At 35.9% G+C, this 27,890-nt stretch overlaps 1 protein-coding gene across 1 annotated transcript in view; it reads right to left on the minus strand.

The window, feature by feature from the left end:
• Nucleotides 1–1,374: 1,374 nt before the first annotated feature.
• Nucleotides 1,375–27,890, minus strand: part of LOC149942734 (uncharacterized) — a 100,284-nt gene continuing 73,768 nt past the window's right edge. The window contains exons 13-16 of the mRNA XM_090177264.1: nt 25,075–25,340; nt 9,282–9,596; nt 4,621–4,678; nt 1,375–1,599 (exon numbers count right to left, since the gene is read on the minus strand). Coding sequence (XP_090033390.1) covers nt 1,432–1,599; nt 4,621–4,678; nt 9,282–9,596; nt 25,075–25,340 — 807 coding nt within the window. The 3' untranslated portion in view covers nt 1,375–1,431. The remainder of the gene's footprint in view (nt 1,600–4,620; nt 4,679–9,281; nt 9,597–25,074; nt 25,341–27,890) is intronic.

Consider the following 27,890-nt stretch of genomic DNA (forward strand, 5'->3'; position numbering starts at 1 on the left):
CCGTACAATAATTAATTAATCTACAATAGTTTTCGTATTTGACGCAAAACTGGTTAAAACTGTAATTTTTAATATAAGCTGCGTTCAATAACTCTCAACGAAGTATCTGAAAATTATTTTCGTCGAGACCGTTGTTAACGTGACGTAGGATCTTGTTCAACACTTTTTACGCTTGTTGTAAATTGTGAAAAATATCGTTTGTGGCGGCGCGGCGTCTGCAGCTAGCCTTCCTCCGTGCTGCGACGTCACGTGACCGTTGAGCAACGGAAAAACCTGCTTTTACAACTGATGACTTCGTTGCTCAACCAAAATATATTCTTTGGCTCAACGGACGGGCAATGTGACGTCAAAACCGGAGCTTTTTTGGAGTTACTGAACGCAGCCATATATTTGGTTTAAGTCAAAGTTTTTTTCCCAATGGGAACTAGGCCGCATGACGTAGATAATACGTCACCCATGCTTTTTCAAATTAAAAAAAAAGCATAACAACATGGCGATCATAGCCAAAGGTACGGCTGCCAAGTCCCTATAGGATCAGCTTGATTTAAGAGTTATCAAAAAAATTTATTATCATAAAATAACTACCACATTTAACGCCACTATTCCAACAAACTAAAATTTATCTCTAATTTTCAGGCATAAGATTTTTCTCCTGAAAATGTCTGATAACTTTTTGGTGTTGGTATTTGGTTTTCAGTGCCTGGCAAAACAGCTTATACGGAAACCGATGCACGCGGTAGAAAAGCAGATCAATTGATCAAATTGGCTTATGGAATGAAAAATATTTAAACCCACTTTAATTAATCTAAATTTCAACTTATCAATGGTTATAGTTCTTCGTTCAATCTATAATTGGTATCTTCTAGGACACTAATTAAGTTTTACAATTATTACATCGGCTAAATCCAATAGTGCGTTCGAGCGCTTGTAGGAACCTTGGGCTAAATCTACCGAAACCCAAGGTTCTTACAAGCGGCACATATGACCGAAACCAAAATTTTAAGATTCTTTACACCATAGCGCCATCTGTACTTCATTTTATACATAGTTACAAATATTAATATTAGTAATGAAAAATTACGTTTAAAACAAATAAAATAGCTTAAGCGTAATTAATAATAAAGAAAAATTCAAGTTCCGCTGTAAATTAAATTAAAATACGTTTACAGCGCCAACACTGCATTAACCCGGGAAATTTGAATACGGTTTTGATCCCAAAATGTACACCACTCGTTTGTCACTTTATCAAAATACGATATATACATAAAAATAAGTTTTTATTTGAATTTTACATATCTACATATTAAAAAATACCTCTGTTTAGTCTTCCTTTCTCGAAAAGAAAGAAAAACGAAATTTTAAAAGAACGTACAAACAAACAAAAAAACTTTATAAAATATAAGAAAGAACATATATAAAAAGGAAAAAAGCCTAGACGATGTAGATTTTATACTGATCTTGACGGAAAGAATGTTGCGTTTCTTCGAGAATTCGAGTGCGAGGACCCATCGGAATTCCGATCTTCTGTAACTTGTCTTCCGTCAAATAAGGCAGTTCGGTTATTCCGATTTTTTCGTTCTCGAAGTTGGAAGCGTATTTCTGCCAAAAGAGAAGGTAAAAAAAATATATTGATGTTTCCTTCCCCCAAAAAATGAATAATGCAAAGCCCTCTTGAGTTAAAGAATCAAAAGGAGAAAAGCGCACTTTCGGAATAAGGCGCCATCTGACGACCAGGTTTATCTTTATAAAAAAAAAAGAAACTTCAACGGAAAACATTTTCTTCTAACGGAATGGAAAAATTTACAATTCAAAAATGGTCGAATTAAAGTTCTGTGGGAGATAATATTAAATATTAATGGATGATTTTTATCGAAATAAAATTTTATAACTAAAACCTTTAAAGCAAATCTCGGCTCGCCGGGAAGTATCTCTTCTTTCAACAGATGGCGCTAGCGTCGAAATCAAAACAAGATAGTTAAGAACTTAAGGTACATTTTGACCAAAAAGGCGGGACATTAAAGTACCCCTCTCGTTGATTGGCTCGTTTGTAAATTTGACAATAGCTTAAATTATAGTAATTTTTAACAATACATAATTTAGGCTAAAGTCCACTAAGTAGAGTATACGTTGTCTAATTATAATACTCTACAATGGTTCTCTGAGACTCTGATGACGTTATTTTTTCGCTGTTTTGAACTTTAACTTCCTTTGCCATTAATAGATGGCACCTTGGATTAATAATAAAAGCTAACGCTTGGGGGCGTCCATTAATTACGTGAGGCGTTTAGGGGAGGGAGGGGGTCCTGCTGAATCTCACCCAATCTCACGTAGGGGAGAGGGGGGGTTTCGGAAAATATCACGTAATTTTTTTTCCGCAAGAAACAGCGTAAAATTGAGAGCAAACTGGGCTAAATTTATAAGTAAAACATGTTTCTCAACTAAAATATGGCTAAATGCTACACAATAACACCTTTGCGCAGTGGCGTAACTACGCCGATGCAGTGCATTGGGACCCACCGTAGATAGGGTGCACATAAACCATCACTTTGTCGACTATCCGATCGGTGTTCCACGAAAAAAACGCCGTATAAATAAAGTCAACTACAGAGAAAATTAAAGAAGAACATACATAATAAATATAAATGCGTCTGTTGTAGTATTGTCCAAGATTCCAATTACGAATTTTTCCTTTCTAAGTCCGGCGGCTACCAACGTAGTAATAACCGTAAGTTATAAATTCCAATATTGTCCGCTGCCTCCCATGGCTTTCCACACCTGCGGCGCTGATAATCGCTGATTGTGAAGGGAAAATGGAAATTGATGGGGTCTTCCATAAAGAACGCGTTGGAGGTTCTATTCTCTTTAACGAAACCTGATTATACCGTTAGAAATCACTCATTTGACTCAGTCGAAATTAAAAATGTAAGTTCTTTTTCTTTTCTGTATTTTTTATTACTTCATTAATTTAACATAACAGTGATAGTGCATATAGTTAAGAATTAAGCTTAATAATCCTGAATTAACGTTTAAGATCGAAACTCTTAAAATCGAAAGTGAAACTAAAACTATTGCTTTCCTCAAACACCCCATATTTTTCTGATGTAGTAGGGTACACTACCACACAAAATATAATAGTTTGTTTAGGTAATACTAATATACCATTATATAAAACCCATTTTAATTCTAACTAATTCTAAGGTTCTACGTAGGCTATGATGGGAAAATATAATAATAAAACCTTTATAGTTATTCTCTTTACCGAAAAAACACGTTCAAACAATCTTATTCTGTTAAAATACCTTGAACACATGTGCATTGTGCACCTTGTTATTTGCAATTTAAGGAGTTCTACTTTACTTCACTTTATTTTGCAACTGCCTTGAATTTGTTCATAAAACGGAATACACGACGGTGGCGTATTTACATGTTTTGTGAATAGACCGTTTCCAGACAACGTTCTGTCTATACTAGTCTTATTAAACTAGTCTTAAATATAAATAATAAAGCAAATTGTTTTTTTTAAATAAATTTAACGCTATCAAACACATACTAACGTATTTACACTAAAAATACGAATTTTGAAAATCTCACGTGATATTAGGGGGGGGAGGGAGGGGGTTTAGCCAAATCTCACGACATCTCACCAAGGGGGGAGGGGGGGTTGAAAAATCGTCAAAATCACCTCACGTAATTAATGGACGCTCCCAAGCTAAGCGTTAGCTTTTATTATTCATCCAAGATGGCACCACGCCCTCCAGTAAAGTCGTTTTTTCGAAGAATCGAATAGATTGAGTGCCATCTCTAATAACAAGGGCCTTATCATAATACAGGTGGCAATTATAGAGCCGAAAGGTGCTTTAAGAAAATAACTTTTATTGTTTTTACCAAGAATATATTCGAGTGAACAGAGAATAAGTGACTCTCTCCCTGTTCGCCACGTGATTCCCCGGAATAAAGACCACGCTCCTTCGCCTTTTCTCGCATAATATTCCCCCTTCTGCCTACCCCCTTTCATCCCGTAAGGGGGGAAGACACTTCGGTTTAAAAAGCAACTGTCGGCTCTATCATTGCCACCTGTATTATGAAAAGGCCGCTGTTATTAGAGATGGCTATGAATCTATCTGATTCTTCGAAAAAAAGCGACTTTACTGGAGAGCGTGGTGCCATCTATTTAATGGCAAAGGAAGCTAAAATACAAAATAGTCAAATGATAACGTCGTCAGAGAGTCACTGTAGAATATTATAGTTAGACAACCTTTAATCTATTTAGTGGGCTTTATATATCCCATAAAAGTTTTTGTTTATAATAGCTGTAATTTATGTTATTAGCCAATTTACAAACGATCCAATCAAAATGTAGCTTAACTATCTTGTTTTGATTACGACGATAGCGACATCTGTTGGAAAAAGAGCTACTTGACGTCGAGCCGATACTTTCTTTAATCGCGGCCTCTCTCTCTCCGTGTTGGTGGAGAAAATCAGCCGGCAATCATGCTTTTACTATTTATTAAATATTAGATAAAAAGGGGATTCGTTTCCGGCGAAATATCAACAATAAGGGAAAAAAGCAAGAGTGAGAAAGAAATAAAAAGTAAATAAATGAAAGCTTTAAATCATCACCTCATAGCCCAACTTTTTCAGAAACTGACGTAATAAGGGCGGTTCATCTCCGAAAAATCTGAAAAAGACGTTCAATTTCAGTGTCAGAATGACCGAAAGAAAAGTAATAAGGGACCCTTTTTCGCTCTTTCTCAAATAAAAAAGTGAAAGAGGCGAGAAAAGGCTATAGCGTAAGTAACATAATACTCATAAGTATGACACTCAACGATTTCGGCAAATTATAGATTATTGCGAAAACGAACGCTTACGTCACTTCCGTCTCTTTTTATTAGCAAATTACTGAATTGAAGTCGCCAATTGCACAAGAACTATCTTCAGAAACGATGGGGTAAGAGTAAATTTTAATAGTAATTCATAAATCATCATTATTTTGCCAAAGTAAGGGTTATTTTTACACTTTCAGTTTAGCCTTGGCGGATTCGTCAAAACGGCTGGAGGCAATTTCTGGGACCTGGTTACAAAGATCAGTAGCAACTCCAGTCATCCCTAAGTCACGTAATAACTTATCACAGACTATCATAAAAGCATTGGCGTTTTGAGAGTTCAAAGTGTCACCTTTAAGTATAGATATTACGTTACTTATGGTTATAGGACGGAACGTAAGAAACTTATAAAGATTTGGTGGCAACATGCCAAGCCAGCATTTTCCAATTTTCGAAACGAAACGAACAAAATACAAAATAAGATTTATACGTTTGTATCTTCATGTGGCATGTATAGCAACGGACGGATAAATCTGAAAAGGAACTCGACTTCCAGTGTTCCCAAATGATAGATAATGATTAATTAACGTTCGTATAAAATGGAGAATATGGTAAATATAATAGATAGTGGTAAATAATGGTTAGTTAAAGTTATAGCATAATATTGAGAAAGTAGATAAATATGTTAGATAGTGCTAAATAATGGTTAATCAAAGCTATAGCATAAAATTGACAAAGTAGATAAATAAGTTATATAGTGCTAAATAATGGTTAATTTAAGTTCTAGCATAAAATGGAGAAAGTAGATAAATATGTTAGGTAGTGGTAAATAATGGTTAATTAACGTTATGATATAAAATGGAGAAAGTGATAAATATGGTAAATAATGGTTAATGAAAGTTATAATATAAAATGGAGAAAATGGTAAACAAGGTTCATAATGGTAAAATAAATGAGCATTTATTATTTACTAATTTAAATTTAAGACGACTTATACCACTGATTCAGAGTGTCATGACAGACTGGTAAATAACTAAATAATGTTAAAAAGGTTTGAAGTTTTGTGTTTTTGGTGAACTTGCTTTGACGCATATTCCCCATTTGAAAGGGAAGCTCCAACGCCCAAACCGCTTTAAACATGTTCAGCGGGTGCTTTGTGACCCATTTTTAAAGCTTGGCTTTCATTTCTTCTCAGCGACGCCAGCGACCTCTTCTGAAACTCCAAAGAAGAAATACCAGCGTCTTTTGAATCCCGTCTGTCACCATGGCAACTTGGCCTGCCGCCTGAAATAGCTCATTACCATCATGTACAAAAATACCGTTATTAACTATTATTTACCATGAGATCGTTATTTACAGTCATTTACCAAAATACCATTATTTACTATTGTTTACTAAAATACCGTTATTTACCATCACTCACTTACCGAAAATATCATGCTTTACGGTTATTTACCGAGATACCGTTATTTACTGCTATATTTACTGTTATTTTCCAAGAGACCGTTATTTACCATCATTTACCAAAATAGCATTATTTATTGCTAAATTTACCTTTATTGACCAAAATGCCGTTATTTGCCATTACTGACCGAAATAACATTATTAACCATTATTGACCGAAATACCGTTATTAACCATTATTGACCGACATACTGTTATTTACCATAATTGACCGAAATACCGTTATAAACCGAAATACCATAATTGACCGAAATACCGTTATAAACCGAAATACCATTATAAACCGAAATACCATTAATAACCATTATTGACCGAAATACCATTAATAACCATTATTGACCGAAATACCATTATTAACCATTATTGACCGAAATACCATTATTAACCATTATTGACCGAAATAACATTATTAACCATTATTGACCCAAATAACGTCATTAACCATTATTGAACGAAATACCGTTATTAACTATTATTGACCGAAATACCGTTATTAATCATTATTGAACGAAATACCATTATTAACCATTATTGACCGAAATACCGTTATTTACCACTATTTATCAAACTATCGTTATTTGGGGAACACTGTCGACTACTAGCAGAAATGTGACTACTTACGTCGTTAGTCTGAACACATAGAAATTGCGACCCTTTAAAAGTACTTAACCTTCCCCTGATTTTCGCCTTTCGCCTTTGATTGTAGTTAAGCCAATTTAGAAGAACATTTTCTTTTTAAAAAAAGTGGGATCTCGGTCGGCATTCCCGGCGGCCCAATTTGAGTTTCGCAGTCGATTATAAATGACTCGGGCCTTCTAAAAGAAAGATGAATAGCCCGGCCAGATAGTCTACACGTCAATTCCAAAATAAAACAGCCGCGAAAAATGAGCCGTTCACCGCGTTACACAGACACGAACAAATAATTTAAAAACAGAGAATCGTTAAATTCCGAGCGCTTCTTTTTTTTTATCTCCCAAGAACGTATTTAGGTTACTAAGAACCCGTTTACAAACAGCGATAAATACGGTTAATGTATTCATTTCCATCGTGAAAATCGAAATACTTCATTAATTTTTCTACCATCTGGAGCTATGATGAGCGGGGCCTTTCTGCGTTTTACGTAATTAGTTTAGCCAATCAGGATATAGGGGTTTGTCATTAACTCTATGAAATCAGGAGACAGGTGTTTGTCGTTAACTCGATCCAATCAGGAGACAGGTGTTTGTCGTTAACTCGATCCAATCAGGAGACAGGTGTTTGTCGTTAACTATCGATCCACAAAATGTTTCCAGTGCATTACTTTTAATTCTTAGAAAAATACCTCTACTACTACAAAATCAGTTGAAATTCGTAAATTAATATATTTATTTTCAATCTAAAAGACGCGTATCAATGTTTTACGAAATAAATTTCACTCTAAGCCTTGTCATTAAACAAAGGAGCTTAGACGTAGTCCATCACTCTAGTGGGCCAGGAATGTAAACTCGTACGGTCTCAGTAAGCTAAATACGTTCTTGTATCCTAAGAATCCCGCATTTCCCCCGTTAGCCTATTTGCGCGCGAATTGAAAAGAGAACTTTCAAAAGCTTCTCTTGATATTTCTTCGCGAAAATATTTAGGCTTACAACGTAGAAATCTTGGGATTAGGAAGATAATTCTGTGTAGCGGGCGCTGCAGTTTTGGCATTGGCCATTTTTCAAGCGCCTTCCTTCGTCGTTGCCGCGAGGACGCGTAAACTCCCTGTTTTAATTACGGCGGCCAAGAAATGCATTAATCATGAAATAAAGGATTGAGCCGGGATATAAATTGGCTAGATGGCGCTCTTTATCATTCTATCTTATAGGGCATGTATTTTGTTCGTTTAGAGTTTCCGGTTGTTATGGAGTTTGACATTAGTTTATAATTATTGTTTTACATAAGTGTGTCTAGAAATATTTTTTTAATCATTTTTAAACTACGTCCTTTTCGAGTTAGACCAAAAGTATATAACCAATCTCTAACGATAAAAGTTTTCATCTTCCAATACTGATGATGTTAATCGCTTGAAATATGTACGTTTCTCGTGTACTTATCTCGTAAGATAAATATTATAATTTTCTGATAGGACGTATCTGCTGCCGTATATTATATGGGAATTTTGCTTCGGCCTTATACAGGGTTTTTCAAAAGGTTATTCAAAAATTGGAAGAAGTTGTAGGGGGTGAGTTGAGAAGTATGCCTGTTTTTTCCCCATTTTACTACGATAAGTGAAAAGAGCGCCAGAGAGCTTCAAAGTGTGGCCTGCTAGCCCCTGGAAGTAGGCTGCAACAAGCGCAAAACCAAGCAGCGGGGACTTTAAATACTGTTTACGTTTACTTATTTACGCTGGTTATCTCGATTTGTTTACCAAGTCCTTTTTTACCTATCACACGAAACCAAACCCTTATGTTCGCGTTTCCCTGCTGTTGGTTTTGCGCTTGTTGCAGTCTACTTCCAGGGGCTAGTAGGCCACACTTTGAAGCTCTCTGGCGTTCTTTACACTCATCGTAGGAAATGGGGGGGGGGGGGGAAAGGCATACTTCTCAACTCACCCCCTACAACTCCTTCAAATTTTTGCATAACCTTTTGAAACACCCTGTATACAAACCATATTTTTCCGAAGTAATAGTTTTAAAAAGTTAGTATTGGTTGTATTTCGGCGCGCACTATTTTTTCTTGCTAAACTTAATTTGAAAAAATCAGCGTGTACGTGTTTCAAGCGAGTGTCATCTATCGGCTTTAAAAATAACAATTAGGATGGCACTTGTCACAACAAAGGGAAGCCTAAGCTGACGTCATAGGTCATAGGTCACCGAGGAGTACGTATGACGTCCACTTTTTCGTCTAACTGCGCCTGTGTAGGACATTATTGAAACTAGCTTATTAAATTAGCGGTAGAGGGGTCTTTCTCCGCACACACTTATGAAGATGCTTATCGACTTATGTACGCGCGGTCGTGCCGACCTCGTGCCTTACTTGGTCAACTTTCTGACTCGACTAGGATTGATGAGCTCGAGCATGTCTCCCCGGAAGACGTCCCAGTCTTTGGACCTCCGGCGGCCTGACCTGGAATTGGGGCCCCCCAGCCCCGTCCTCGAGCCGGGTCGATGTCCTCCTTGGCCGCAGCCCAGCTGCTTCAGGGCGTCCTGGGTCCAGCTGACGTCTCGCCGGATGCTCTCCAGCTCCTGGAAGAGGACGTGTTGGGTTCTCATCTCGGAGGAGACGTGCGCCACCGATCTGGCCAGAGTGACCACGTGCGACTCCAGTCGCTGCAGACGCTTCGATACGGAACTGCCAAAGAATTCATACCAAATATTAGTTCAGTAGAAACGTTTTACAAACTATCAAGGAGAGTAACAGAGGTGTTTATTGCCGATTTTGTTCAAAGTCGGGCGTAATGTAGACCTATATGAGATATGAAAAATCCCAAAAGGAGACGTTGCACTACCCATTCGATTTGCCATGGCAACTAAAAATGTTTTGACCACTTAAAACAAAAAATATCCATTTAAAAAAGCATGTCATTTTATCGGTTTCACAGGGTATTTTACTACCTACGAAAATTTTAAAATCACGAAATGGGTAATTTGGACCACATTTAGGTAAATTTCGAGATTAAAATAATTAAAAACCACTGTTGTACAATTAAAAGGTTTTATTATTATTAGTTTAGTTTAGGTAAATTTCATCAAGTTTGGGAAAATTGGAAATTTTTGGGTAAAATGAGGAAAAAATCTTATTTTTGATTTAAGTGGTCAAAAAAATATCGCTTGCCATGGCAAATCGAATTTGTAGTGTAACTTCTCCTTTTGGGAAATTTCATATCTAATATACGTCTACATTACGCCCGACTTTGAACAAAATCGGCAATAAACACCTCGGGTACTCTCCTTGTAAATAAAGAGCTTCGAGTAAAACCAGAAGAAAATAATACATTTCATAAGAAGTAGTTATCAAATTAAATTAAACGTTCTTATCCACGGAGAACTGGCGAAAACCATTAAGAATTAGTTAAGTAGGAACGTTTTGCACAGAAGTTAATAATATATCTCTTAAGAGAGAAGTAAACATCAAATTAAATTAATTTAATTAATTATCCAAGGAATAGCGGAGATAATAATTGAGAATTAGTGAATTAGGAACGTTTTGCACACAGCACAAAATCCAGAAGTTGTAAACAAAATTGTAGTTGGAGTTAGTTTTAGATTTTTTTGGTAACATCAGCAGAAACCAACCTTCGAATAACATAGGCCGTAAAGAAATTTATACTTCTGGTAGAACCTAATTACATTTACACGTTTAATTAGATTTTCAGGTTATTTCGTTAGCGATAATGTTTGGCGAATACATGAAGTAACTGGTATTCCTTTCATCAATAAATGAACGAAGTTTACAAGGGGTAATTGGGCTCTTTGTTGACGCTGACCATAAGTAACATAATAAAAATAAATGTTTCAATTACAGCCACTTAGATTATTATATTCGGGAAATGAAGGTTTATGGCGATAAATACTAGTCAAAACACGTTTATCTCATATAAACATATATTTTATAGTAATAAAATTATTTTAATGACATACTTATGGCCATTAGGTTACTTTCGATACACGCCTACTCGCTCTACCGCAAAATAAGCTATAAAATATTATATTTTATGAACATAAATATATATTTTTATAGTAATAAAAATATTTTCAAAGTAGAATTAATGACATCTGACGCAAATTAGGCGAAAACAATACGCCACTACCAACTTTTTACATTCAATACTATCAAAAGCGTAGCTCTAAATTTTAAAATCACGAAATGGGTAATTTGGACCACATTTAGGTAAATTTCGAGATTAAAATAATTAAAAACCACTGTTGTACAATTAAAAGGTTTTATTATTATTAGTTTAGTTTAGGTAAATTTCATCAAGTTTGGGAAAATTGGAAATTTTTGGGTAAAATGAGGAAAAAATCTTATTTTTGATTTAAGTGGTCAAAAAAATATCGCTTGCCATGGCAAATCGAATTTGTAGTGTAACTTCTCCTTTTGGGAAATTTCATATCTAATATACGTCTACATTACGCCCGACTTTGAACAAAATCGGCAATAAACACCTCGGGTACTCTCCTTGTAAATAAAGAGCTTCGAGTAAAACCAGAAGAAAATAATACATTTCATAAGAAGTAGTTATCAAATTAAATTAAACGTTCTTATCCACGGAGAACTGGCGAAAACCATTAAGAATTAGTTAAGTAGGAACGTTTTGCACAGAAGTTAATAATATATCTCTTAAGAGAGAAGTAACCATCAAATTAAATTAATTTAATTAATTATCCAAGGAATAGCGGAGATAATAATTGAGAATTAGTGAATTAGGAACGTTTTGCACACAGCACAAAATCCAGAAGTTGTAAACAAAATTGTAGTTGGAGTTAGTTTTAGATTTTTTTGGTAACATCAGCAGAAACCAACCTTCGAATAACATAGGCCGTAAAGAAATTTATACTTCTGGTAGAACCTAATTACATTTACACGTTTAATTAGATTTTCAGGTTATTTCGTTAGCGATAATGTTTGGCGAATACATGAAGTAACTGGTATTCCTTTCATCAATAAATGAACGAAGTTTACAAGGGGTAATTGGGCTCTTTGTTGACGCTGACCATAAGTAACATAATAAAAATAAATGTTTCAATTACAGCCACTTAGATTATTATATTCGGGAAATGAAGGTTTATGGCGATAAATACTAGTCAAAACACGTTTATCTCATATAAACATATATTTTATAGTAATAAAATTATTTTAATGACATACTTATGGCCATTAGGTTACTTTCGATACACGCCTACTCGCTCTACCGCAAAATAAGCTATAAAATATTATATTTTATGAACATAAATATATATTTTTATAGTAATAAAAATATTTTCAAAGTAGAATTAATGACATCTGACGCAAATTAGGCGAAAACAATACGCCACTACCAACTTTTTACATTCAATACTATCAAAAGCGTAGCTCTAAATTGGCCCGAAACTACTCGGGAGCGATGGCCCAAAAGTATTCGCCTTTTAAGCGACGCGTAAATAATTCTTATCCTAAGGCGTTCATTTTGCATATTTGGCCTACCATATGTCATCCTTAACTCCAGTTTAGGCTCGGCTCGCAATTTATATAATAAATATTGGACTCTTTTGTTCTTTGATGAATCGAGTTGGCCTTCTAACCTACGACCAATAAAAGGTGAGGCCCTTCTCGCTCCCAGCTCAAAGTAATGAAACCGAAAACTTTCTACTTTGAGTCTGGGAAAATATTACCCAAAATATGTATATCAGCCTAGGAAATGTCTTCAGCGCGGGCCACACGTGGATGCCTTCCAAATAAAGTGGACTCTGAAAGTTGGGAAAAGTACTCCCTAGAGAGCGCGTCGGGAATAAATTAGAGCCATCAATTTCGTCTCCTACGTCGTCTGCTCGAACTGCCCGAGACTAGGACGAATAAATCTTTATACGAGATATATATTTGGCACTTTTAAATTTAAGCGCTTTCGAACGAAACTCGGGATTTCTTTGTAAGACTGGCACATCATAGATGGCGCCGAATTATACGCTGATAAAGGGACGAGTTTTATAAATATTATTTTATTTTATTTTAAACCCCCTTGTTTAGCTACAAAATGGCCCCCATCCTGGAAAAGAGAATTTCGTCGTTGTCTGTTCAGGAGGCATTAATTTATAATTAAACTAATATTAAGTTAAAATTAAGAACTAGGTTAAATAATATTAAGTTAAAATTAAGAACTAGGTTAAATAATATTAAGTTAAAATTAAGAACTAGATTAAATAATACTAAGTTAAAATTAAGAACTAGATTAAATAATATTAAGTTAAAATTAAGAACTAGATTAAATAATATTAAGTTAAAATTAAGAACTAGATTAAATAATATTCATTTAAAATTAAAAACTAGATAAAATAATATTAATTTAAAATTAAGAACTAGATTAAATAATATTAATTTAAAATTAAGAACTAGATAAAATAATATTAATTTAAAATTAAGAACTAGATTAAATACTATTAATTAAAAATAAAGTACTATATTAAACAATATTAAGTAAAAATTAAGTACTATATTAAACAATATTAAGTAAAAATTAAGTACTATATTAAAGAAAATTAAGTAAAATTAAGAACTAGATTAAATAATATTAATTAAAAATTAAGAATTATATAAATTACTATTAATTTAAAATTATGAATTAAATAAATTAGTATTAATTTAAAATTAAGAATGAAATGAAATACTATTAATTTAAAATTAAGAAATATATTAAATAACTAATTTAAAATTAAGAAATATATTAAATAACTATTAATTTAAAATTAAGAGATACATTAAATTACTATTAATTTAAAATTAAGAGATACATTAAATTACTATTAATTTAAAATTATGAATTATATAAATAACTATTAATTTAAAATTAAGAGATACATTAGATTACTATTAATTTAAAATTAATAAATATATTAAATTACTATTAATTTAAAATTAAGAAATATATTAAATTACTATTAATTTAAAATTAAGAAATATATTAAATTACTATTAATTTAAAATTAATAAATATATTGAATTATGTTAATTAAATTAAATTAACATTACTAATAATAATAATATTATGCTTTCCTGGCCAATTGTTTGGTTCCACGAATGTAGATGGCGACTTAAGCGCCAGGCTTTATTTTTCCTTTTGGCAACTTCTTATTTTTCCATTCATTGTCTCGAGGGCTTGACACATCCCAGATATATTTTACCCTCCACTCCTCTCAAAAATATTTTAAAAAAAGTAATTTTGACATGCAAAAAGGATGGCAATATTTCGTCAGTTCCGTTTGGCATTGCGCGCAGTATTGAAGTCCGCAAAGTTTTATTTCGGTTTGGACGCAGTTTATGTCAAATTAAGCCGACAGCGATCGTAAAAAATCCCATACGCTTATTTTATAATATTCCGCGCGGGACGTCGTAATCTCCAGACTCCACTAAAGCAGTAATAAGTTTATTTACTAGAAAACAAGCTGGCCACCGATAAAGCCGGTTTCACGCTCACCGGGTGATCGTGATTCGTGATTGTAAACGGAGGCTGGGAAATATATTTTAAGATTATAACCCAATTTTTTTTATTTAAACTAAGGGAAAAGGACTAGGTTGAGACTATCCGTGGACATCATGGTTGAATTTCCCTCTAGCACTTGAAAGGGGGAAGGAAAAACGTCACCAGCGTGGGCTTCAATCGCGTCGGAACACGTCAGATTTAGAGAACCAATGAGATTTGGTTTTTAGAAAATTAGAATTGGGAGAATAGTACCTATTATATCTAAGTTTATTATACTACCAAGAACATATTTAGGTTACTGAGACAGTTTAGAGAAGCGAGAAGTACTACCATAAGTAGTTAATATTGTAAAATAAGTGTGACACTTGCTATTCTTCACATGCAACAGTTTTTCTGAGAGCTATTCACAAGACTGACTGCATTACCGGCTACATCACCGTTTTGCGTCCGCTAGCTAACGCGTCACACGTACGTAGCCTTTGACAGCGCCTCGCTAGGGGGAGATTTTCTTCTTGTGATGAGGTCACTCCGTTACTAGCTCTCAGTAAAATATTACCTAAAATGACAATATTATGGAACATTATTATAGACTTATGGTACTACCTAGTGTAGATGGAAAATTTCGGTACTAATTGAAACACTAACGCCATCTGTGTAGAGCTGGTTATATAATATTTTTTCGTCTTAATAATAGAGAATATACCAACTATTTTGATATTTAAAATTAAATAAATAAAACGTTGAATTCCACTTTTATTAAATTCATACGAATTAATTTAAAAGTTAAATCGAACTTTTCTGTAACTAATTTTAAGACATTTTATCGAAAGATAAAAGAAAAGGCGATCTTACTAGCGATACAAGATGGCGTCACGCAATTGAAAAAACGGATCGTTTCTGTTTACGAGAGGACCTTATATAGTAGATCAGACTAGCGGGCTTGGAAGGTAGAATCGTATGTTCTCAGTAACCTAAATACGTTCTCGATTTTTCTTATAATAATTCATACGTTACAGCTAGGAACAACAGCACTCCACCCAAGGAGAACGCTACCCGTCAAAAGTCGTGCATTTTATTGTGTACAGTTTTCATTGGTTAGACGCTTTAGCGCCTGCTGCCGTCGGAAGGGGAAAATTCGGAAATTGTCTTCCCCCCGCCCGTAAAACGTTCAGTGTAAAGGCTCGTCCAATGAAATTTGTACACAGCACTGCGTTAGCGTGTTTAAAGGCTAGCTGCGTTCTCCTTGTGTTTGTTGCTTTTAGGTTACAGCCACTATTGCAGTAGTTTCAACGGCGCAAAATTCTCTAATTTCGCTACCCTTATAAAATGCAAATTCAACTCTCAATAAACCAATCAACTCTGATCTAAGAGAAAGGTTCGTAGGTTATCGGAAAAAGGCGTAAAGACGCGTTATTCAACCTTTATCAACCGTAATCTACAGAGAAGACCAACCTTTCCGATAAAAGTAGGTACTAGATCATTCAGTTTGAATATGAAATGAAATCAAAAAGTGTCTATTTCCATAAAACGAATTCTAGATGAGAAAATTGGGTAGTATAGATAGACGTGGGGAGGGGGTTGGAAATGACGTATCGCCCTATCCGGAAATAGAAAGTAGGTCTCCCATTATCATTCGTGGAGAAGCTGCCCCCTGGTGGTCAATTTCCGAAGTGATTTATTAGCCGGTCTCGCGCGGGGGAAGGAGAGAAAAAATATATATTTGATTCTTTTGGCCAACGGAGATTCCAACGCCGAGAAAGAAGAAGCCGCTATCAGAAGCCCTTTAACTAATATCACTTCACGCGTCATTTGCGCAGCCTTTACGAATGGAAAACTTCACCCTTTGCGCCCGGATGAAAATATCGATTTTTCACCGGAGTCCAAATAGCTCGGATAGCTGAACAGTCTAACATAGTTGAACGGGGGACATTTTCCAATGAATTTCTCACCCCCTTCCACGCCTCTCACCGAGTGAAAAGCGACTTCTAGAGTATATTTACTTATAGCAGAAGTATATAATAAACAAGATAACATAAGTGTGACAATTAGGAAAAGTTGTCGCCTAACTAATTTTCAAAGTTATTGCGCAATAACAGAGCCCTCTAGAGAACAAGGCGAAATATATAGAGGTCAGGGAAACGGATAAATTAACCACCAAAATTTAAATTAATCATAAAAAAATCGATTTACTGTTTATTTATGGATATTATTCACGACTCGGATATGGATATAAAAGATAATTTCCCATCCGAGCCCTAGAAATATAATACTACCAAAAATTCAATTCTTTCTACTGTCGGGATAATGACTATGTAGATACATTCCTCAGCCAATATATTTGAATTGTTCCCTTAGGCCTAAGTCATCAAGCGACTTTTAAAGATATTAATTCAGGTGGCCGGGTTACAATGCGTAGGAGGGTGGTGGCAAGCCCTTCATGCCACGCGAGCCAACAGCTCCCTACACTCACTATTACCGTTAACCTCTACAAGTTCTTATGGAAACGGGAAACTGAAGAACTCGAGGGAAGACATCTTATCCAGTCGGGAGAGATCTTGCAAACTCTACGCGGAAGGAGTAGTTTCGAGTTTTCACCCAGTGCCACAAGCTGTCATAGTAGAAATACACGCATTCTGGATCCTACTCAAAGTCGGAGCTCTTCGAGAGTGTCAGTGTCGAAAAAGGTTCGGTCAGAAAAGGGTCACACTTATGGTTAATGTGTAACTTATGATATTAGAAATATATAGTTTCATATGAAACATCCCTTACGAAAATGATTGGATTGATATCATCATATGTAACATAATTCCTCATAAGTATGCCTCTGTATAACATTTCCATTGAAAAAAATTCAATGAGACCTTGTTTCACGCGGAACATACATTAAGCAGACCCAAAAATGCAAAAATGCTTATAATCCTTGCGCTATTGAAAAGGTTACCATGGAAATGAAATCACGTGATCGCGAGGCACGAGCTAAACTTGACATGGGCAAAGCCAGAAACGCGCGAGGAATTCTCACTAACTTCCGTTTCCCATCAGTAAAGTTGATGACGCGTATTTCGTCACGGAATTGTAAGTGACGTAATTTACGTCATATCCCGTGAACAAGGTTTCATTAACGAAAATACTTTTATGGCATACTTATGAGTGATTATGTTACATATGATATCATGTATAAATTTGGATCTAACAGGAATCAGGAGTATATAATTTTGGAATCAAATTTGATCCACCATTTTCGTAAAGGCTGCCTTCGAATTTTCCCAAGAATCCGAGGAAAATTTACAACTTTTATTACCTCGCCTACGTATTACCTCGCCTGTCAATGTCAAATAAAAAATAAAACTTCCTATGGATATTTACTTATTTATAGAACATATTGCATACTTCTGATAATTATAACCTTATGTTCCAGTCATCGAGCGACCTAGGAACTTGGATAAAAGTATCCTTGGGTCGGTCCACCCATATCAATTATATCATTTCCAAAGTTAAAAGTCGTATTTGGTTAACATACTAAACCGCTAAAATTATTTTTAGATACTACGTTAGGAAAATTATACAATGCGCTTATCGGGCCAATTTTTGATAACAGTGATATTTTTTATAAAAACGGGAAGAAAAAATTATTAAACTCCCAGCAGATATGTCAAAATCTTTGGGGCTAAATTCGCCACAAAATCCGGCAGACGTTCATCGCCAACAGTAGCAAGAACAAATGCGTTATGAACTCTCTCCATGTAAAATATAAAGTTAATCTACTTAAAGATAAAGATAGTAATAAGCTATGCTAATACCCAAAGCACCACCTTAGGTTCCAGTCATCGAGCGACTTTTAAAGCCCTTAATTCAGGTGGCCGGGTGACATTGCGTAAGAGGGCGGTGGGCCGGTGGCAACCCCTCATGCTGCACTTCCTCAAATTCTGTACACCGATTACAGCGAGTACAGCCTTTGGTAGTGCTAAATCTACAGGGTGTTAACTTACCAATGGACCAGGGCGAATATCTCAAAATGTGTTTTAGCTACGATTTTGAAATTTTAGGTTGTTATAGAGCGCTCAGGCGGTTACCCAACTATGAAAATTTCAATGACCTTGAACCATGTCTTCAAGGTCGTTCGAAAATTTTATGGTTAACTACCTTTGACTCGATCTGATTTGCGAAATAGGAAGTCGATAAATTTTAGGCCAAAAACAAGAAGGATAACGTGTGGAAGACGAGTTTTGGGAGCTGAAATTTTCAAACTAAAGACCCTCAACCACGATGAGGTTGTCTAACAAATTCCAGTACTCTAACAATAGTACTTTTAAAGGTATCAGTTGAACATCGTCTTTAACACGTTATCAACTTAACGGCCTTCTTGATTTTGGCCTAACATTGCTCAACTTCCTATTTCGCAAATCAGATCGAGTCAAAGCTAGTTAACCATAAAATGCGACGGGGAACAACTTTCTAATTTTAACCAACTTCGTAGCTCTTACGGTTCTCAAGTTAATTTTCGAATGACCTTGAAGACATGGTTCAAGGTCATTGACATTTTCATAGTTGGTTGACCCCCTGAGCGCTCTATAACAACCTAAAATTTCAAAATCGTAGCTACAACACATTTTGAGATATTCGCCATGGTCCATCTTTAGTTAACACCCTGTATAATCGATTACGTAATCACGTTAGTACAGTCAAAGCTACGGGCTTGTACACTGATTACGGATAGTGGTCAGCACCTCACCCTACACTTACTATTACTTCCGTTTAAAAATATTATCTAAAATGTTTAGAAATAGCATCTTTCGCTGTCGGAGAAAAACTGGTATTATTTAGTTACAAAATATACAAAAGGAGCCGCTAATTTATGCAAAATATTTCGCGAACTTCGCAAAAGTGGTTTTCTAGCGAAGAAAACTTTCACAAAGTCACTTGTACAAAATTTCAACAAAGCCCTGGTTACAGTGTCAAAACAGTTGGGGCGTTACAATTGCTAATAGACGGTAAAATAAATTCCAACGGCTCCCAGCCTCTGAAGGGTTTTTGAATTTGGGGGTAGGAAAAAAGGGGGAAAGTTTCGTGCCAGCCTCCCCACTTCGCGACTTTAATTGTCACTTAAGTCATTTCAACCGTTTTTCACGTCTATTACGATTGATATCAATTAATTATTTGTATTTTAATTTAAAGAATTCAAGTTATAGGTAAATTTACAGTTAAACAACCATTTTGTCTAGCTTTTATTCCCGAAATATAACGGTCAGTTTACTTAGATGGCGCCACGTGCTCTACGAAGAATCACGATTTAGATAATTGTTACTCGGCGACAGTTAAAAATTGGTCTCTGCGCATGCTCCAATACCAACCAATCCGGTGTTCCCTCCCTGGCTAGTGTCCAGTTTTTAAGTGGCAATGACGGTTTAAAATTCCACCCCCATTTATTTTACCGTCTATTCGCGCAAAGGGACCCGACGGCGTTCAAATATCTCGACCGGCTTTTGAATTTCTTTCAAGAAATTCCCAGGTCGTCTTAGGACTTTGATCAATGCCTCGGAAAACAACACGCATTTCGGGGAAAATGTTACTAATATTTTCGGCTCGTTCTATCCAACGACAAACAGACTTTTGCCCGTTTAAAGGTTTGAATATTCGAAACAAAAATTGCATTTATTTAGTTACATTTCTCAAGAATTATTAATTGATTGGAATTTATGTATTGTACGTGAAAATAGTTTTGTCCATCGGAAAATAGATGAGGTACACCCAAGACCTATACTTCAAATGCATCAAATATTCTAGCGTTTAAAATAAATTGGTTGGTTTTTATTAGATAAGTTAATTAAGGAAATGTAAAGTCATAAATCAAGACTATTTTGGCGCTAATCTAGCTGTTCATCTTAAAAATAACTAATTAACTATTGACTTTAAATTTGTCAAAACGCTTGGGCACTAGAGTAAGATGTATTTTATTTGAGAAATGTATTTTTGCGAGTGGAAATAGAAAAATAAAAATGTTCTAATTGAACTAGAACATATACGAAGTTATTTGTTGAAATAACAAACTTATTAAACGGAGCTAGAAACAAAAATTGATTTATTTTTTCAAGGGAGAATGTCTAGTGCCACCAGACCTATTTGATCACCTATTAAGGTTTATTGGCTTCCTAATTATAAATAAATAAATACATAATAATAATACATAAATAAGGTAATGTCAAATTTTTATAAGCACGGCACATTTTTCTTCGTAAATTATAAACCACTTTGCCAAAAAGGGTAGTTTTTTCCCCTCGGCACATTAATATGAATGATAGCGAATGGCGTAGCATTACAAATGCGTGTGACCAATTCGTTTCCGGTACCAGGAAGGAGGTTGCCTTTTACGAGTCCAAAAATAAATCAACCGTGGAAAATACCTAAGGCGAATAACCTTCGCCTAAAATCCACATAACGTTTTTATCCGGCTTTAAGGCGCGAAATAATAAAGAATGTCCCACCGAATATCGGAGCCCCATCAAAAAGAAACTCAGTAAGAGAAATTCCATTAGTTCTTCCCCATTGCTATATATAAAAAAGTAAAATAAAGATCGAACGCCAAAAGGTTTTTCCACCAAAATTCCTCATCGAAAATAAATAACCCAAAGACGAGATAACATCTAAACAAGAAACTGCGAAGGCCCGGAATATCCGTGTATAGACTTTGTTTCCAGCCAGGACGTGGACAAAGTCGCCATATGAAACAAAACATGACGGGCAACACGTGAAAAGGTTGAAAAGTCAATAATAAACATTTGGCAAAAAAAACTAAACCCTAAACCAATTTAAAGTAATTACAAAGCTTACGAATTACTCGTACTAATAGGTCTTCGAGATTTAAATAAAGACACGAAACTCGGACCAAATAGATCTTCGAAAACGAATTAAAAAGTAATTAAAATAGCCAAAATTTCCAATGTAAAATGTAAAATGCAAAATATTTTGAGCTAGAAAAACTATTTTGCATTTTGAGTTTCTAGGAAACTATTTTGCATTTTGAGTTTCTAGGAAACTATTTTGCATTTTACATTTGGCATTTTGCATTTTGAGTTTCTAGGAAACTATTTTGCATTTTACATTTGGCATTTTGCATTTTGAGTTTCTAGGAAACTATTTTGCATTTTACATTTGGCATTTTGCATTTTGAGTTTCTAGGAAACTATTTTGCATTTTACATTTGGCATTTTGCATTTTGAGTTTCTAGGAAACTATTTTGCATTTTACATTTGGCATTTTGCATTTTGAGTTTCTAGGAAACTATTTTGCATTTTACATTTTGCATTTTGAGTTTCTAGGAAACTATTTTGCATTTTGAGATTCTAGGAAACTATTTTGCATTTCGAGATTCTAGGAAACTATTTGACATTTTGAGATTCTAGGAAACTATTTTGCATTTTACATTTTGCATTTTGAGTTTCTAGGAAACTATTTTGCATTTTACATTTTGCATTTTGAGTTTCTAGGAATTTATTTTGCATTTTACATTTTGCATTTTGAGTTTCTAGGAAACTATTTTGCATTTTGAGATTCTAGGAAACTATTTTGCATTTTGAGATTCTAGGAAAATATTTGACATTTTGAGATTCTAGGAAACTATTTTGCATTTTGAGTTTCTAGGAAACTATTTTGCATTTTATATTTTGCATTTTGAGTTTCTAGGAAACTATTTTGCATTTTGAGATTCTAGGAAACTATTTTGCATTTTGTGGGTTTGATATGTGTAAAAATGTTTTTACGCTGGTACCATCATCGCAGCTCTTGTAGGGAAAGTTCGTCTGCTATATACTCCCAAGTATAACACATAGATAGCGTTAATCAGTTACTCAGAAGCAGACGAACATTCGTACAGTGCTGAGAGGATGGTTTTGAAATCTCTAAGTAATTATTATTGTTATGGAGAAAGTATTTTGCATTTTGAAAACCAAGCATTTTGAGCAACCCGGTCATCGGTAGACCCTACTTGGAGTTCTTCAGTACCGCGCGGGAAATCTGGCAAGCGACTAAATCAACCCACAATTACGTAGGGAGATCTAGTTATCCGTAGATCCACTTTCCCCCCAGCCGTCTCTATTTCCTTATCTGTCCACCCTCTAAGGCCAGCCGCTCACTGCTCTTCGTAACGTCTCCGTCCTACCTTTCACAAGCCTTTGCTTCGTAACGGAGACAATGCCTTGTGGAAGGCAGGACGTATACGAAACGGAGAGTCAGTGGGCGACTAGCCTAAGACCTCATTATGGAGAAGATATTTAGGAATATCGCCGAAACTCTCCGATAGCCTCGCCGTTTGAAGCTACTCGGTACACGCGGGAAAGAGGTGGCCCCGTCTTTGACTAGCTCCGCCGTTACGGAATCGCCGAAGTAGGCGGGAGGTAAGCCGCGGGATTACAAGGCTTAAGGCGGCGTAATAGATTGTATAGTATCCTACTTAGGAGAGTTCTCGATTTAACGTAATCGAAGCTGCTCGTTAAAGCCTGTCGGACTTCGTTTGTCATTGACTACTTTCTGGCGCCTAGCGAAGCTTATTCACCGAATTACTCCCTTTCATATGTTATTTATATATATAGATATTGATAAATAGCGCTGGATTTAATTTGAGACGTATGTATGGCTTACCGATGAAAAAGGTAAAAATTCGAGGGGTTGATAACTCCCCGTATATATAGTTTGCATCCCTACGTCATCAATGACGCAGTTCCAAGTATAGATATAAGAACCAAGAATAAATATTTAATTTGAGCAAGAATGAAAGGTTCTTTGCCGCCATTTTGAAGGTGTAGATTTCTTAGTAAAACGGGAGGGTTAACAGTTTCAATCGTCTGTTTGCGGATTTTAATTATTTTCAAATGATTAAGGATTTATTTTCACGTTAAAAATGGTTATCTGCCTGGTTAAAAATTGTTCGAGTAGTTCAATTACCAAGTGAGAGCGAAAATTGTTTATTTTATTCGATAGTGAAGGCAATTGTAAAAAGGATGACCGCAAAGGCCTAACTTTGATAAGCTTTGTTAACTTCTTTTCGTAGATATTTCTGTCGTAATTTGATATTTTATTTAAATAACCCGGCCTTAGAATCTTATCTGGCTTTGTTTAGGGCCCATTTAAAATTTTAAAGCATAAATCTAATACGTTTTGTAGCTTTGACGAGATTACCAACAAAATGACTACCTATTTAGTAGCTACGCGCGAAATGTTTTGAATTTTTGATCGCCCTCCCAGTTTCCTTGGAGACCATAGGCCCCTCCCTTCGGTGCAAACTATGAATTCGGTGTACAAATTTGTAGCTTTGACTGTACCAAAGTTATTACGTAACTGATTACAGAATTAGCATTACCAAAGGCTGTACTCAGTTTCACAAATAATAAAATAATAATAATCAGCTAGGCTAATACCCAAGGCACCACCTTAGGCCTAAGTCATCAAGCGACTTTTAAAGCCATTAATTCAGGTGGCCGGGTTACAATGCGTAGGAGTGTGGGGACAAGCCCTTCATGCCACGCGACCCAACAGCTCCCTACACTAACTATTACCGTTAACCTCAACAAGTTTTTATGGAAGGGGAAACCGAAGAGCGTGTAATCGGTGTACAGAATTTTCGGAAGTGGTTAGCCCCTCGTAAAAATTACCCCTTGAAAAAATAAACTATTGGACCTGAATCTAGATTGCTGTTTTGTTCTTTCTTGAGTTGTTAATTTTCCGGAAAAATTAAATGCTGAAAAATTTCCGTAAAAGTTTCTACAAATCGGAAAATATAAAAATAAACGTAAATTACTTTTCATGGATTTTTATTCTAGACTAGTCTAGAGGTTTAGTTTTACTTTTGGATTTGTAAAAATGAGGCGAAAATACCATGAAATTTAAATTTGTGAACAATATTAGACTAATCATAAATGAAAACGTTTTTTTAAATTTTTTCGGAAAAATACGGAAATTTTTCTGGAAAAAAGTCATCAGTAATTTTCTAGTTCTTTCAGAGCAGCGTAGCTTGTAGCGCCACTGTGTTCGATATTGAGAAAATTTAAACCTCAAATATTTAAACACGTGTACAATATCATAAGCAAATTACGTTAGCTCCTCATTTAAAGTTCTTACGCTGTAGGAGCGCTGTGGAGCGATGTATTTTGAAGAATAAGGTTTTTGCTTATGATTCGAGTGCGGTAGTTTCTTTGTCCAAAATTACACGGCCTTAGGATCTTTATTTTATTTTTTTGCCTGTTGATATAGTATTTTACCTACTGAAGCTTTTTTGCAAAATACAGTGCGAGCCTACGAAGGCACAAGCAGGAATCCATATCTCTACTTGGAATGCTTATCCTGATATATCGCGTATGGTAAGATCACGCTGATGGCTTTGGCCCCGCCTACGAGAGAAAAAATTCCCTTTGGGCGTGCTCCCCTCTTACGTACTTGTTTTTTAAGTTAACATAGTGACGTCAAAAAAAAACGTCAGCCACATCGAGACTAAAAGCTGCCACGACAAGCATTCCGAGTAGAGGTATGGATTCCTGGCACAAGGGAATAACGTTAGCAGTGTAGGGTAATGGATATTTAGAAAATATAGCGCCAACTGGCAGCCCCGTTTATAACGGAGTATTATGAAGATAAAAAAACAGTCTTAATGGGGTTGTGGTGTCTTACTTGGATTTGCTTTCTTTGGAGGCGGCAGTCGGCCTTCTCTTATCAGCGTGTTGATGGTGGTGCGGCACTGCGGCACCCTTGGGACCTCGAGGGTCCCTGAAGCGAGGAGGGCGTCCCTTGGCCTGCAAGTTCAGGGGCGAAAAGGATCCGCCGTGATTCCCGCGCTGACCCCTGACCGCTGACCTCTGGCCGTAATCATCGGCCGACGAAATTGACACGTTGCGACGCCGAGAGCGCTGAGAACGGACGCCCAGCATTTTTAGGATCTACGTGAAAGAGAAACGACCAATATCATTATTATGTCCACAAATATAGGATTTATTAATATTACGAGTAGGTAAATAAATAGACTTAGCCACTGTAAAAGTATTCTAACCGCGGAATTAATTAATGTATATTTATTTACTCTTTGTTATAAACAAATCCCTCTTATATCAGGGACAACATAATTTAAATGGTTTCATGAAAGCCATAAATTTGCCATCGTCAAAACATTTTTAAAATAAGTTTGGCAAAAAATTAATATAAACAAAAATAGAAAAAGCCCGACCCGACCTGGTCAGTTTTATGTAAAAACCCCGATTGTGCTTAGAGTGAAGAGCACCACCAGGCAACCCAAGCATACACATTTTAGATACAAATTCAAATACTTGAATTCTTAATGTCCTGCCAACCAGGCGAGTCCACCCTGTTCCGATGACTAGCGCGTAACAAACGCAAACATGTCGCCATCTTTAGATTAATTGCTGAACTATTAATAACCAAAACTCTGTGATATCTAGGACATGTAGTGGTTTACCAACAAAGAGATGGAGATAGTGTAATTAAGGAAATTACTTCAGGCGTACACCTTTCCCCCAAAGCGTGCACTTTTTCCCTTTGAGCGTGCACTTTTTCCCTTTGAGCGAACGCTTTTTCCCTCTAAAAGTACGCTTTTCCCTCTAAAAGTACGCTTTTCCCTCTAAGGGTAGCTTTTTACCTCTAAGGGTACACCATTCCATCTAAGGGTACGCCATTCCCTCTAAGGGTAGCTTTTTACCTCTAAGGGTACACCATTCCATCTAAGGGTACGCCATTCCCTCTAAGGGTACGCCATTCCCGGAAGTAGTTTACTTCTGCCCCAATACCAATTTTGGGTGACGTAGAACTGATGAAGATGAGGTTTTATTGTTTGATATATACTAATATTTGTTAATATTATTAGTACCTCAATAATTTTGGTTTTAGGCGTTTTGAGCACGTGGAGCACGTGATGCAGGTGCAATATTTTGAGCTTTGTTTAGATTTTAGGCCAAAGTTGACGAACATTGGGAGTTATCGTAGGTTTCATAGGTTTTGGCCTACAAAATTGATTTTGACGATGGTGCCTTATCGTTCTGTGGCTTGTTTTATTTTGCATATAATACATTTTCCCACTAATTTCCACATCGACTCTCGGTCTTCTAACTAAGAGTTAAGGCTATCCGGCTAAGCAAATAACGTTGCAGGACGCCTTAACAGCCGTATTTCTGACAATGATCACAATTTATTACTGTAGCTTAATCTCGGATAGGTCTAAGCTTAGTTTCGGGTAAAGTTAAGCTTATTTAATTAACAGACTTCATTTATTTAATTTTACACATCAACATCTAATTTTTCGAACTGCCTCATACGGATCATAAGTATTTAAAACCTAACTTACCCTATCTTATCTTATCTTAACTTGACCTAACCTATCATTGTCAGAAATACGGCTGTTAAGGCGTCCTGCAACGTAGCAGATACTACGTTATTTGCTTAAGCGAATAACCATAACTTTTTGTCAGAAGACCGATAGTCGATGCCGAAATAAGTGGGAAAATGTATTATATGCAAAATAAAAAAAGCCACAGAACGATAAGGCACCATCGTCAAAATCAATTTTGTAGGCCAAAACCTATGAGACCTACGATAACTCCCAATGTTCGTCTACTTTGGCCTAAAATCTAAACAAAGCTCAAAAAATTGCACCTGCATCACGTGGTGCTCCACGTGCTCAAAACGCCCAAAACCAAAATTATTGAGGTACTAATAATATTAACAAATATTAGTATAGATCAAACAATAAAACCTCGTCTTCATCAGTTCTACGTCAACCAAAATTAGTATTGGGGCAGAAGTAAACTACAGCCCCATTCCCTCTAAGGGTACGCCTTTCATTCTAAGGGTACGCCTTTCCCTCTAAGGGTACGCCTTTCATTCTAAGGGTACGCCTTTCCCTCTAAGGGTACGCCTTTCCCTCTAAGGGTACGCCTTTCCCTCTAAGGGTACGCCTTTCCCTCTAAGGGTACGCCTTTCCCTCTAAGGGTACGCCTTTCCCTCTAAGGGTACGCCTATCCGTTTAAGCATACATCATTTACACCCAATTAAATCAATTAATTTATTCGTCTGCCTTACCAATAAAGCTTAATTAAGATAATTTTTATTTTAGTTTACGTGACTTAAACTTCGCAGGCAACCAAAAACGATCACTCTCTTTACTCCAGCTTTCGAAGGTGATAAGTAGCTTAGCCCTAACATCGAGGATGCAAAGAATAGTTTATGACGCGGAATAATTTTCACGAACACTTTCAGTTTTATAGTAAAAAGAGTACACTGAGAACAGTCGAAAAGAATCCGTCTGGGGAAGCGATGGCGACTTTAAAGGAGACGGTTTTCATAGAGAAATGGCTGTAAGAGTGGGGACGGGCGTCGGAAAGGCATTCATCACGCCAAATATACAGCGACAACAGCGAAATAAAGCACGAATATGCTCTCTGCTGCCGCTGACGGCTCAGCCCAAGCCGTAAATAAAGCCA

The sequence above is a fragment of the Leiobunum rupestre genome, chromosome 6 (assembly GCF_980474605.1).
Source record: "Leiobunum rupestre chromosome 6, qqLeiRupe1.1.hap1, whole genome shotgun sequence".
NCBI classification, from domain to species: domain Eukaryota; kingdom Metazoa; phylum Arthropoda; class Arachnida; order Opiliones; family Sclerosomatidae; genus Leiobunum; species Leiobunum rupestre.